The sequence below is a fragment of the Corythoichthys intestinalis genome, chromosome 1 (assembly GCF_030265065.1).
Source record: "Corythoichthys intestinalis isolate RoL2023-P3 chromosome 1, ASM3026506v1, whole genome shotgun sequence".
NCBI classification, from domain to species: Eukaryota; Metazoa; Chordata; class Actinopteri; order Syngnathiformes; family Syngnathidae; genus Corythoichthys; species Corythoichthys intestinalis.
The window spans coordinates 16,804,885-16,819,593 of NC_080395.1; the positions used below are offsets into that span (position 1 = coordinate 16,804,885).

At 37.0% G+C, this 14,709-nt stretch overlaps 1 protein-coding gene across 1 annotated transcript in view; it reads right to left on the reverse strand.

Moving 5' to 3' along the window:
* Positions 1-14,709, reverse strand: part of LOC130917008 (AT-rich interactive domain-containing protein 3B-like) — a 249,901-nt gene that overhangs the window by 20,889 nt on the left and 214,303 nt on the right. Inside the window, exon 5 of the mRNA XM_057838044.1 lies at positions 6,470-6,653. Coding sequence (XP_057694027.1) covers positions 6,470-6,653 — 184 coding nt within the window. The remainder of the gene's footprint in view (positions 1-6,469; positions 6,654-14,709) is intronic.

Consider the following 14,709-nt stretch of genomic DNA (forward strand, 5'->3'; position numbering starts at 1 on the left):
GCGCATTAAAAATACATGAGCCTTCATTAGGGCATCCTTATTAGTGGACAGCGCGGTATGACAGACCATTCCAGCTTTTTCTTTTGTTTGGCCATGGCACTGTTTATCAAGCGCCTTAGTCACGGGGAACTCTGGATGAGGGATGTCCCTGTTCTGATCATGGGTGTGAAAGATTGGGTTTTTAAATTGTATTTATTTATTTTTATGTTTAAATATTATCTCGGCTGACATTGATGGCGGTAGACATCCATTCCAATATAATTGGGTGGGTTTGCAGCAATTGTTCGATACGATGTATACGCATACATCTACACACACAGATACCAGATATATATATACTGCATATATTAAATACATATACAAACATATCTACCCTTAAATATTCATATCCATATATACAATATATGTACACTTATATATATATATATATATATATATATATATATATATATTAGGGCTGTCAAACGATTAAAAATTTTTAATCGAGTTAATTACAGCTTAAAAATTAATTAATCGTAATTAATCGCAATTCAAACCATCTATAAAATATGCCATATTTTTCTGTAAATTATTGTTGGAATGGAAAGATAAGACACAAGAGGGATATATACATTCAACATACGGTACATAAGTACTGTATTTGTTTATTATAACAATAAATCAACAAGATGGCATTAACATTATTAACATTCTGTTAAAGCGATCCATGGATAGAAAGACTTGTAGTTCTTAAAAGATAAATGTTAGTACAAGTTATAGAAATTTTATATTAAAACCCCTCTTAATGTTTTCGTTTTAATAAAATTTGTAAAATTTTCAATCAAAAAAACTAGTCGCCCACCATTGTTGATGTCAATAATTACACAATGCTCATGGGTGCTTAAGCCCATAAAATCAGTCGCACCCAAGCGCCAGCAGAGGGCGACAAAACTCCCAAAAACACAAGTAACAAGTTGGCGTTGCGCTGTGCTGTCATTTTAATCTGTTTGAACGGGGCATGTGCGTTAATTACATCAAATATTTTAACGTGATTAATTTAAAAAATTAATTACCGCCCGTTAATGCGATAATTTTGACAGCCCTGATATGTATACATATATGTGTATATACAGTACAGTGTATATACACATGTACATTAGTGCTGGAACAATTAATCGAGTAACTTGAGTAATTCGAAAAGAAAAAAGATTTGAATCAAATTTTCCTGCTTTGAGGATTGGTTTAATTAGAGTGGTGTTGTAATGGTTTGTTTTAAAGTGTTTAGTGACCATTAGTTTTATTGATTTGGGTGGATACACTGCCCTCTGGTGGCAACAGACAATATGGCAATATGACATAACTCATTTAACATGGCTGAATCCAGCTGCTCCCTGTCAAGACCAACATAAAGTAAGTTTTGTTTGGGCTAATACTTTGTTTTTATGAGGTATACAGTTTTTTTTTTTATGTGGTAATATGTGTTGAAATTATTTTAAATAGCATTGTAAAAAAAAAAAAAACGTTAGGATTTTATAGCATTTAAGATGGCGGACTTTTGCTATGCAACTTAGCCAATTTTGTTGTATTAAAAAAAAAAAAAAAAAATGTTCATGTTGTATGTTCATACATAAGACGCATTGGACTATAAGCCTCAGCTGTCATCACTGTATTATGAAATTTTACACCAAAAGATATTAACCGGTAACACTTTATTTGACAGCGGCATCATACGACTGTCATAAGACCAAATGAACCACCATGCTTTGAACAAATTGGCAGCAAAGCTTCATTACTTCAAGAAGCTTCATTTGGCCATCACTGCTCCCTTGGGGGAGACAATCTACTTGGCTGCGACCTGTTGTCAACACTCTTGTTGTCCAACATGCCTCTTAGCATGGACTGCAGCGCTACAGATGTAAATAACAATCAAAATTCATGTTCTGTACTAATTATTTTTTCAGTTACTGTTCCAGTAGTTTCATTAATTGCTTGTTAAGGTATTTGGTAAAACTTTATTTGACTGTGGCGCCATAAGACTGTCATTAGACAATCATAATTATGACATGACAATGTCATGAGCATTAATAAATGCTTATAACAGATGTCACTTACTGTTACCTGGCAAATTATCTCACTTTTGAATGGATGTAAAAGATCAGAGCTGGACATAAATGGAGTGAGTGACATACTGTAATTTGCCAGATGACACTTAATGACATCTGTCATAAGTATTCAGTAATGCCCATGATAGTGTCATAATTATGACGGTTTTATAACAGTCTTATGACGCCACTGTCAAATAAAGTGCTACCTATTAACCAAAATAAATCAACAAATAAGCCCCACTGAACTATAAGCCGCAGGGTTCAAAATGAAGGAAAAAAGTAGTGTTTTATAGTCTGAAAATTACAGTATATATATTTTTAGGGGGTAAAAAGTAACAAAATAATGCAAAAATATAAGGGCATTGCCAAAAGAAACAAAATTATATACAGTTTATACTCCGCAACACTCCTGGAAAAAGCGGAAGAGGACTGTAACATGTTTGGAACTTTTGTTCAAATTTAAAGGTTAAAAAAACATTTTTTGGTATTGAATTGGGACTCAAAATCTGGTGACGCTGACTCGGTTGCAAAAATATGTGATAGGGACATTCCTAACACATACACACACATAAAAAAAAATAAAATATATATATATATATATATATATATATCCTAACACATACACACACATAAAAAAAAATAAAATATATATATATATATATATATATATATAAATGTATATATATGGGGGCTGCAGCTATCGTTTATTTTAGTAGTCGACTAATCGATGAACTAGTTAGTTCGAATAATCGTTTAATCAACATAAAAAATTAAAATACCTGAAGTGAGCCTCAAATGGTATTAATAAATAAATAAATGAGAATCTAAGTACAACAAAAGAACAACGGTCTAACTTATCGAGCAAAAGTCCGCTCGCTTAAATGCTATAAATGCTAACTTTTTTTTTTTTTAAACAATGCTCTTAACAATTGGTTCAAACAAATATTCCCTCAAAAAATGACTAAATATACCTATAAGCTAAATTACAAACGCATTAAAAAAAAACATTAGCTCAATCCAAAACTTGGCTTATGTTGGGCTTAACAGAAAGCAGCTGGATTCAGCTGTGTGAAATGAGTTATGTTATATTCACTGTTGCCACTAGAGGGCAGTGTATTCACCCAAATCAATAAAACTAAATGCAAACACTTTCAAAACAAACCATTACAACGCTACTTTGATCAAATGAATTGTCAAAGCAGCAAAATTTAATTCCAATCTTTTTTTCTAATCGAATTACTCAAGGTAATTGATTAACCGTTGCAGCTGTAATATACATATACATTAGCTTTTGTATATATATTACACTTTGAAAAAAAAAAAAAAAAAAAAAGGCGAAAAAACATGTATTTTATGTAATTCTCTTTAACCGCGAAAAAGAGGGATCACTGTAACCAAGATTGCTCAATTTACCACATAAAAAATTAAAATACCTGAGTTGAGTCTCAAACGGTATAAAAAAAATTCATAAGTGAAGTTCTAAGAACAATTGGACAAAGTCCGCTTGCTTAAATTCTATAAAATGCTAACTTTTTTCCCACAATGCTCTAAAAAGGGTTCAAACAACAAAAAACGGCTAAACATACCTGTAAACAAAATTACGAATGAATTTAAAAAAAAAAAGAAAAAAAAACAGCTCGAACAAAAACCTAGCTTATATTGGTCTTAACAGGGAGCAGCTGGATTCAGCCATTTGAAATGAGTTATGTTATATTCACCTTTGCCACTAGAGGGCGGTGTATCCACCCAAATCAATAAAACTAAATGCAAACACTTTCAAAACAAACCATTGCAACGCCACTTTAATTAAACGAATACTTGAAGCAGCAAAATTTAATTTGAATCTTTTTTTTAATCGAATTACCGTATTGGCCCGAATATAAGACGGTGTTTTTTGCTTTGAAATAAAACTGAAAAAGAGGGGGTCGTCTTATATTCGCGGTTTAGACATTGTACCCATTCACGACGCTAGATGGTGCCAGATATCATTGAAGCGATGTTCTGTCACGAAAGATCTCAGCTACTCTCCCTATTCACGACGCTAGATGGCGCCAGATATCATTGAAGCGATGTTCTGTCATGACAGATTTCAGCTACTCTTTTTAGTTTAACCAGTTTGCATTTTATTGCAATGTTTTTCGTTATTCAGATTTGTTTCAAGACTACAGTTACAGTTAGACTTCACTTTGATGGTTAATGCAGTTATTGCAATTTTGTTGTTTTATCACAATAGATTGGGTTATTTACATTTCAAAAACCAGATGCCATTCATTTACGAATGTGATTGCACTTTAGTTTATATATTTAAATGTTCAGATATTATGATTTGAATGAGGCAAAATAACATGATTTTTCTCCCAAATATATTGGTATAATCATTTGTTTCGGATGTACTGTAATTATTTTCTCTATAAAAATTAATTTGGTGTTCAAAAAGTCTTTTTTTCAAACTTGAGTCTTGAAAAAGAGGGGGTCGTCTTATAATCAAGGCAGTCTGATATTCGGGCCAATACGCTAATCAAGTTAATCGATTAATCGTTGCAGCAGTATTATACATAACAGTTTTTTTTCTATTACACAAAGAAGTGAAAAAACATGTCATATGCATCTCTTTAACTGTCTTAAACAGCAAAAAACGAGGGATCACTGTAAACAAGATTGCTCAATTTACCACATTGGATGACTAACTTGATTTTTAATGTAAGGTACAAAATGTTTAAACAAAATTTGTTTGTTGTTGAAAACACTGCTGGTAGTAACAACAATTTTACGTATATGGCTGTATTATTGGGTTAAGTTTGTTCAAATTGTGGGGGGGGGGGCGGTTGGGGAATTTGCTTTTTGTCCTTTTCAATATATTTCCGAGGCATCAAATCGGGACTCGGATTCAGCAATGAGCTAACACGGACTCACGTACAAAAATATGTGAACGGCACATCCCTGCTCTGAACCCATCTGATGACATCGATAAACCAATAGCGATCAATCAATGTGATGTAATGGACGCCAGGGATTGGAGTCGAGATGGGAAAGAGGCTCGGCGAGGAGACGAATGGCATGTGTATAAACACATAGGCGAGGATTCACGCAAACACATGCTAGCGGCTAAACTGGGCGCCTTGGGGCATATGGGTCACTGTATATGGCCTGTGAGAGCATTTGATGCAAGCAGCACAGCAATTAAGCGGCTAGAAGAGGGCCCAAATGATGAGAAATTAATATTTAATGACGAATCCCCGGAATGATTTCGTTTTGACTTTAATTAGACTCGCAGCTAGGGTTGTTCCGATCATGTTTTTTTGCTCCCAATCCGATCCCGATCGTTTTAGTTTGAGTATCTGCCGATCCCGATATTTCCTGATCCGATTGCTTTTTTTGCTCCCGATTCAATTCCAATCATTCCCGATAATTTTTCCCGATCATATACATTTTGGCAATGCATTAAGAAAAAAATGAATAAAACTTGGACGAATGTATACATTCAACATACAGTACATAAGTACTGTATTTGTTTATTATGACAATAAATCCTCAAGATGGCATTTACATTATTTACATTCTTTCTGTGAGAGGGATCCACGGATAGAAGACTTGTGACTTTGTATATTGTGACTAAATATTGCCATCTAGTGTATTTGTTGAGCTTTCAGTAAATGATGCTGTAGCCATGCCCCAATGCATGATGGGAAGTGGAACCATGACTGTGCGTAGTGCTACCAATTGATATATCTTCTCTGCGTTGGAAAAAAAGATCAATTGCGACCTTGCTTCCCCACATTGCTTCCCATAATATTTCTAATCGTAGGGAGAGGGATTGTAAGGCTTTAGCCAATTAAAAAAGGCTCCAAAGGCTGCCAAAATTCACTCTACTCATTTTACGCTGCCTTTTATCTCTCTATAAAGGTAAAATGGCGCCATTACAGAGTGAAAGCGACAATGCGTGAGTGGGTCGTGCAGCGCATGCATTAATTGGTTAAATATTTTAACGTGATCCATGTTTAAAAAATTATTTACCGCTGTTATCGGGATAAATTTGATAACCCTACCTTAAGCCTAAACTAAAGACTCTGGATGAGTGTAACATATTATGTCTGTAACGTTAAATACAATTAGAAAACGATTTAATTAAAAAATAAATATATATTAAAAAAAAGGCTTGGCCGATATTTTTTTGCCGATTCCGATACTTTGAAAATGACATGATCGGACCCGATCGATCGGCATCGGACATCTCTACTCGCAGCATAAAATCTTAACTCTTTAGCGCCCCTCATGTGTCTAACAAATACACCCCAAAACATTATCAAAATTGAAAAATGCTTCCAAAAACAACAGTGCTTTCAATCATGTTAGTGATTTATACACGTGGGACATTTTTATCTTACTGTGTGCGCAGGGTGAACGCGGCGCTTGTGATAGAGGTGGGCAAGTTGAGCCCCTTGGTGATCTCCCTCCAAATCTTCTTGTTGATAACCTCCACTAGGCCTCCCTTCTCCGTCACCAGCTTGTAGAGCATATACAGATCCAGCACTTGTTTGGCCATGATGGGAATACGGTTGACAGGCGTGCCTGGCGGGAACAGAAAAAAGATACATGATATAAAGTCGATGATTGCCTTGTTTACACATGCATTAGCGCTGTAATCCGTGACACCGCTTGGGCCGGCATGTGTCCCGCACGCCTCTTAAATTTGGCTTGAAAAACACACATTAGCCCAGTTAAGGCAATCTGGCTTGACCTGGAAAAGGGGATTCGCCGACAATACAAAGCCGAGCAGCTCGAGACTTTTGATACAGATGCATTAATCTTGTCAACAGCTTATCTGCACTCAAGCTTGCGAAGGAGCGTGTGGTGAGAAGCGAGCTTAGGTGTTGTCAATCCGTGTATTATAACATCATGCTAATTGTTTTGCATCTTCGCTAATGCTCCTGACCGAACGTCTGGGTCACGTAAAGCCAGACGATGAAATATTAAAATGTAATTCAGTGCTAGAATGTTAAGTTTCCATGTTGTATTTCAGGTTTGATCGAAAAATTGACAAATGTGACAATTCAATTCTGTGTTTGATATGATATAAGAAATACTTGCAACAAACGAACAAAAATAAACTGCTCTAATTGTGTGCCAACTTTTGTAGAGAAGCACTGACAATCACCTGAAAGTAGAAGACTAGTGTAGTGGAAAATGAACATTCATTCATTCATTCATTTTCCATGCCGCACATGAACTTTTGAATATTCACATTAAGCTCACAGGTTTTTGTGAATCAAGGAATACGAAGTTTATTGTCTGTCTTAAAGGGACTATTGTCACTTTACTGCTTGATACGGCCAGTTTTTGTCTGACGAGAACGAGACGAAAATGCGCTGTCATATCCATCATATTCAAAATGTGTGACATTTTTTTACTGGTGCACGGTAATTACTGGTCCGATAATTATCTGTCCGATAATAGGAATTATGACGTCATCCCAATAAATCCAATAACATAATTAATAGGACCGATAATACAGTATGAACTGTGCTTGCTGGCTGAGAAATCAGTTCACCATTTGTGGGGCATTGCTGCCACCTGCCGGTCAGAATAATTCACTGCATCTATAATTTGGCCCACAAACTCATTCACTTTACACAGTGCTGTGTCTAGCGTTAGCATTGACAATTGTGAATGCTTTCTGTTACTTACGTTTCCGCCTCGGAAATATATGTCTATGTATTTATGTTTACTATAACATATGGATGTGCAATATATGTGTACTTCGGTAGTGAAGGGTCATATGTACAGAACTTCATAAGTTGTTGTGTTATAGAAGCCAGCCAATGCTTAAGGCTAGTAGCTCAAACTAGTGTGCTTTGCTATACATACATATAATAGTTGTCGTGTAATGTTAGTCCTGTCAGCATGCTTGGTAGGATTTTATACTATGCAGAGAATAAACCTCATACTTTATCGAATATGGGTTCCCTCACTGCCGTTTATATTGATTATTCTAAGGCAAGCCATTAATTCTTTTTGCTCTACCATATTTTTGTTATGCGGAATGAGTGATAAACCTTACTGTATAATGTTTACAGTGTTATAAGTTAGTAAGTTATTGAGAGGCCTTTTAGTTATTGATAGGCTTGCTGTCCTAACCTGTCTCCCAGGTTAAGAAAGTTGTTTCATGGATCAAGACCACAAAAATGGATATCGTGCACCCCTACAATTTTTTTAATGTATGTGTAGTTAGCCTGCATCTTAGCAGTGTTGTAACTCATGTGATAGGATGCGGCTCTGCCTCCCACCCACTCTACAGGCTTGCTTGTTTTGAAACACAAGGAAAGATTTATTTCCTTAACTTGGCAAGAGAAAATATGCAATTTTAGCCTTTAAAGGTCTGTGCTAAGTGATCATAACACACAAAATGTAACTCTTAGCGTTCGCGTAGCGTTTGTGTTAGCATTTAGCGTGGCGAGCGTTGTCTTACACTCTCGGGCAGCTTCTTGGCGTCCAGGGGGATATTATTAATTGAAATTAATCTACTGTTTTCCTGCTTAATGTGTATTATCATTAAGAAGTTAGACTTGTTTCTGTAAACGCGACAAAACCTTTACTTTGTAATAAAACGTTTGAATTTTAGAGACGGAGACATTTTGAAATGACTAAACTAGGGCTGCAGCTATCGAATATTTTAGTAATCGAGTAATCAACTGAAAATTCTATCGATTAATCGAGTAATCGGATAAAACAAATATATTTTTAGGTGAAGAGCAATTATAGATATACATGAGAAAACAAGACATTTTATCATTTTTAGTCAATCAATGCCTTTATTTTTGATGTATATTGTTGAAAACAGCCAACAATTGCATCTCAGATGTAACTAGAATTTTAAAAAATGACTAATTCACTGCTTTCACTCAAAAAACCTTTAGATCTTATTTTTAAAAAGTATACATACATATATATATATATATATATATATATATATATATATATGAACACACCTAAAAATGCCTTTAGGCTTGATAACACACATCACTTAAAAGTTAGGATTTTTCTCCACGTTTTTCAATTACATTTCTATTTGCGTCAAGCCATTTTTAAGTTCTAGTTAAGTTTTAAGTTAGTCTAAACTGTAAGTCCTGATAGGATTTTGAGTTTTTGCACTGTTCAAAATAAATGTATGATACAGGCTGTATTGGAGCACATTAGGGACTAGTGCTACTTGGTGTTTTATCCAGCAATGACTACTGAGCTAAAATTGATAGTTAGCATTATTGAGTTTTTACTTGACACCCTCATCACTCCACAACGCTATGTTGTGGTAAAGCCTGTATGTAAGACACGTTAGCCACGCATCGAAAGCGGTCTTAATTAATTGAAACCTAGCCCTCCGCAGTGCTAACGTAAGGTGAGCTAGTAGTGACAGTAACGTTAATCTTATATATTAGCGTTTAGCGCTCTTTATTAGCGCTTAGCGCTCTACTGCTTTAAGATGGCGGCTGATTGATAACGCTGCCCAGACACGGCCTAGTCTGTCACTGTGCATCTAGTTCAACATACATGTGATCTCTATGAGACTCATTGGACGCTACCTGCAACTAACGTAGCATGAGCTAGTATTTAGCAACGTCGGCGTCGTTTGTAGCGGTTGTCGGCTGCAGTAAGTTTTTTTTTTGCTTCTTCCTCTACGCACGTGACATCAGCGCGTTGTCCCGCATTAAAAGTAGTCCGAGCAAAACGTGATGCTTAGAGCTGTCAAAATAAACGATTACTCGAGGTGAATAAAATTACTCGGATCAGTTTTTAAACTCGAGTTACTCGAGTATTCGTTTCAGCTCTAGACTAAACTACAGACAATTGAACTTGAGTCAGAAGGACGACTCAACCCGAACTCATGACTCGACCCCACTCGACTCGACTCGACGTCGTGACTCGACCCCACTCGTGACTCGACCCCACTTGACTCGACCTCGTGACTCGACCCCACTCGTGACTCGACCTCGTGACTCGACCTCTTGACTCGACCCCACTCGACTCGACCTCGTGACTCGACCCCACTCGACTCGACCTCGTGACTCGACCCCACTCGACTCGACCTCGTGACTCGACCCCACTCGACTCGACTCGACCTCGTGACTCGACCCCACTCGACTCGACCTTGTGACTCGACCCCCCTTGACTCGACTCCACTTGACCACGTGACTCGACTCCACTTGACCACGAGACTCGACTCCACTTGACTCGACCACATGACTCGACTCCACTTTAACTCAACATCGTGACACGACTCCACTTGACTCGACTCGACCACGTGACTCGACTCCACTTTGACTCGACCACGTGACAAGACTCCACTTTAACTCGACCTCGTGACACGAGTCCACCTCGTGACACGAGTCCACATCGTGACATGACTCCACCTCGTGAATCGACTCCATTTGACTCGACTCGACCTCATGACTTAACCCGACTGGACATATTATTGTGACTCGACTTCGTGAAGTGACTCAACTCGTCTCGACTTTGTGACTCAATTCAACTTAACTGGAAATATCGTGACTCGACTCGACTTGCCCACAACAAGAAAGACTCGGGACTTACTTGTGACTCGGATCAAAGCAATTTGTGCCAATGTCTGCTAACAAAGTAGTATGACTAGTAAGTTTTTTTTTTTTTTTTAAAGACTAAGACGAAAATTAAAAGGCATGCCAAAGACAACACTGGTAGCAAGGAGACAGCGCTGCACTTCAGTGTGCACAGGCGCGTGTTTACTCAGACTGGTTGACCCGAACCATTATTGGGGGAGCATGCATGGACTAGAAAAGTACTTAACATCAACTTTTAAAATCCTGAATAATCCTTTTAATGCAAAGTATGTTAAATTTGCAATTGTCTCATGTTTAATTGATTAAATATGTCACAACTGATCACCGTAAATCACTCTAAAATATTTAGTTTCACTCTATCGATCTTAAAAATGCCCTGGCTTACTACAAATACAACAATTATATTATGAACTCGTTCCCTGCCATTGACGACGATAGACGTCCAATCCACGTCTAATTTAAAAGTGCAACATGTTTCATTGGGAAGGGAGTGCTGCGGCGGGAATGTGGCGAGCCGCTAATCCACAGACAGCAGTGGGTGGGACCTGCAGCATAGTCCAGTATAATGAAGCTCATTTAGAGGATTGTGGCAGTAAATCCACACAACCGAGACACACACACTCATACGCAGATTTGCCTTGGCCTGCTTAATTCCTGTCAATCCTTCAGCCCCTTAACCTGGAATTGGACTCATTAATGACTTTGGAAAATAGCGGCGATCAGGCCTCCCAGATTAGCCCTGATTCATTTTAGCAACATGTCTAGGCCACGTGTGCCAAGGGCAACAGTGCGTGGGCAAATGAACGTGCCTAAGAGCAGCAAGTAACTTTCAGACACGTGTCTACTAAAGGTGGGAACCTCGAGGTACCCGACGGTACAATTTGCGATACAAGGCTCACGATAACGATGATCTGACGATATGGCGATACAATTATCAGGAAATCATTCGAGGATACTCAACAAAGCAAATGAACAGAAAATCATTTTCATCCTTCTGCTGTGAATTGGAAGGACTTCATCAGTAGATGTCCGATCCGTTTTAAGTGGGACAAAAATTGAGAGATCTACTTGCCACGAATGTGGTCCTCGAACCAAAATGAGTATGACACCCCCGTTTACATGGTGATTCTCCGAGAATACGAAAAATTTCAAATTTGCATTTATATGGGCCTGTCTCCATTCGAACAATGTCGAAATTCCGCATGGAAACGATATAGCATTCACGACAGGCCCTATGGGGCAGTACAGATTTACAAGGGGACAGCGAATGATGCACTTTGACCCCACCAAAGTTCCTCAGCCCGGAAAAAAATATGTCCGCCCACTCGAAGCAATGGCATTTTTCTTTTGTTCAAAGAGGCACAAAAATGGAAACATTCAACATATTTAAGAATATTATTAAAACAGTAAATTAAAGCCCTGACGGCCCTGATTATAAGACGACCTCCTCTTTTTCAAGACTCAAGTTTGAAAAAAGACTTTTTGAATACCAAATTAATTTTTATACAGAAAATAATTACAGTACATCTGAAACAAATGATTATAACAATATATTTGAGAGAAAAAGCATGGTTTTTTGCCTCATTCAAATCTTAATATCTGAACATTTAAATATGTAAACTAAAGTGCAATCACATTCGTAAATGAATGGCTTCTGGTTTTTGAAATGTAAATAAACCAATCTATTGTGATAAAACAACAAAATTGCATTAACTGCATTAACCATCAAAGTAAGGTGTAACTGTAACTGTAGTCTTGAAACAAATCTGAATAAGGAAAACCATTGCAATAAAATAATGCAAACTGGTTAAACTTGAGAGTAGCTGAGATGTGTCATGACAGAACATTACTCAAGTTCCGCATTCGCCTCAATTATATCTGGCGCCATCTAGCGTCGTGAATTGGTATAATGTCTAGACCCCGAATAAAAGACGACTCCCACTTTTTCAGTCTTATTTCAATGCAAAAAACACTGTCTTATATTTGGGCCAATATGGTATTTTATTTTATTTGGCGGATTCAGAACACCTTTCTATGTTAATGTGCACTTATTTTTGTTCATCTATTTAATTCCTTATGATTAAAAAAAGTCAATGTTTGCTTTGTCTTCAAAATATATTTCATTTCACTGTGCATAATATAAGTCAGTTGCACTTAAAAAAAAAAAAAGTATTTTACGTAGGGCTGTCAAAATTATCGCGTTAACGGGCGGTAATTAATTTTTTTAAATCAATCACGTTAAAATATTTGCCACAATCAACGCACATGCCGCGCTCAAACAGATTAAAATGACTGCAAAGTGTCATGTCCACTTGTTACTTGTGTTTTTTGGTGTTTTGTCGCCCTCTGCTGGCGCTTGGGTGCGACTGATTTTATGGGTTTCAGCACCATGAGCTTTGTGTAATTATTGACATCAACAATGGCGAGCTACTACCGGTAGTTTATTTTTTGATTGAAAATTTTACAAATTTTATTAAAACGAAAACATTAAGAGGGGTTTTAATATAATATTTCTGTAACTTGTACTAACATTTATCTTTTAAGAACTACAAGTCTTTCTATCCATGGATCGCTTTAACAGAATGTTAATGCCATCTTGTTGATTTATTGTTATAATAAACAAATACAGTACTTATGTACAGTATGTTGAATGTATATATCCGTCTTATGTCTTATCTTTCCATTCCAACAATAATTTACAGAAAAATATGGCATATTTTATAGATGGTTTGAAATGCGATTAATTACGATTAATTAATTTTTAAGCTGTGATTAACTCGATTACAAATTTTAATCGTTTGACAGCCCTAATTTTACGTATATCTTTAAGTATATCTTTATTATAAAAAAAAAAAAAAGCCAGTGTTTACAGTATATTATCTTCAATTTTAAAGTATAGCCTAATGTTCTTGAATAGCTAAAATTGAGCTTTTGCTTTTAAATTTGAGGAAATATAAAAATTAGATGGCGTTTTAGAGTGAAAAAGTAGTATTTTGAATGGAAATCAGTTTCTCATTTATGCTTTGTTCCAGTGTAATGCAGCAGCCTAATGCATGTATGAAACCTATTAATTAATTCATTCATTTTCTGAGCCGCTTAAACTCACGAAGGTCAAGGGGGCGTTGGAGCCAAGGGAGTTCCGGCAAGAAGTTCTAGCCATTTCACCCCAGCGTAATACAATGCGTAATACATTTGAATTCAGAGCGGTTTATAAATGATAAGGTAGTTTTCCTGATGTGCGGCTTAATAGTGGAAAAATTACAGAGAATTGAAATGAGTCCCACTGTTTAATGTGAAGCCTTATTGACTCTTTTCAAATGGAAAACAATGTGAATATTACTCCACAAATTGTGTCCAGTTTTTACCTAGAGGTGTCAGAAAAGCTTCTAAATATGGCGACCAAAATACTTCTTCCCTTGCTCTGATTTCAGCCATGTTGTTGGTGAAAGCATTCCCCCACCCATAGACTCGGTGGTCGTTAAATATGTACTTGTATCAATGTCTGTTGGTGAAGGAATCTGGCACTGTTGTTTTGCCTCACGTTAACTGGCTTTTCAGATTAGACCCGTTTCCCAGCCGCAACATTTATCTGCATCTTTAGCGAGCCGAGCAGCATCAATGGCTCTCGTTCAGGATTCTGCCCAAACAGATACGCGCCTGTACAACATTCCCATTCTCTTCAGCTTGTATCCGCTATGACCTAGCTGCGTGCACCCCATTGTTGAGGTTGAAAATGAGGAAACAACAATGCCAGAAAATGCTTTACTGCCATCACTTCACATGAAATGCATGTGAACAAGCATGTAAACATGGGCCTGCTTCCATGGCGCTTAAAGAGAAACCCAGCCCTGCTCTTGTTGATGGCAGCTTTGCATTTAATGCAAAAGCTACCATTTATAATACCGTAATTTTCGTACTATAAGGCCTACCTGACTATAAGCCGCCATCCACCAAATTTGACACAAAAACAACATTTGTCCATAAATAAGCCGCACTGGACTTTAAGCCGCAGCTGTCCTCACTGTATCATGGAA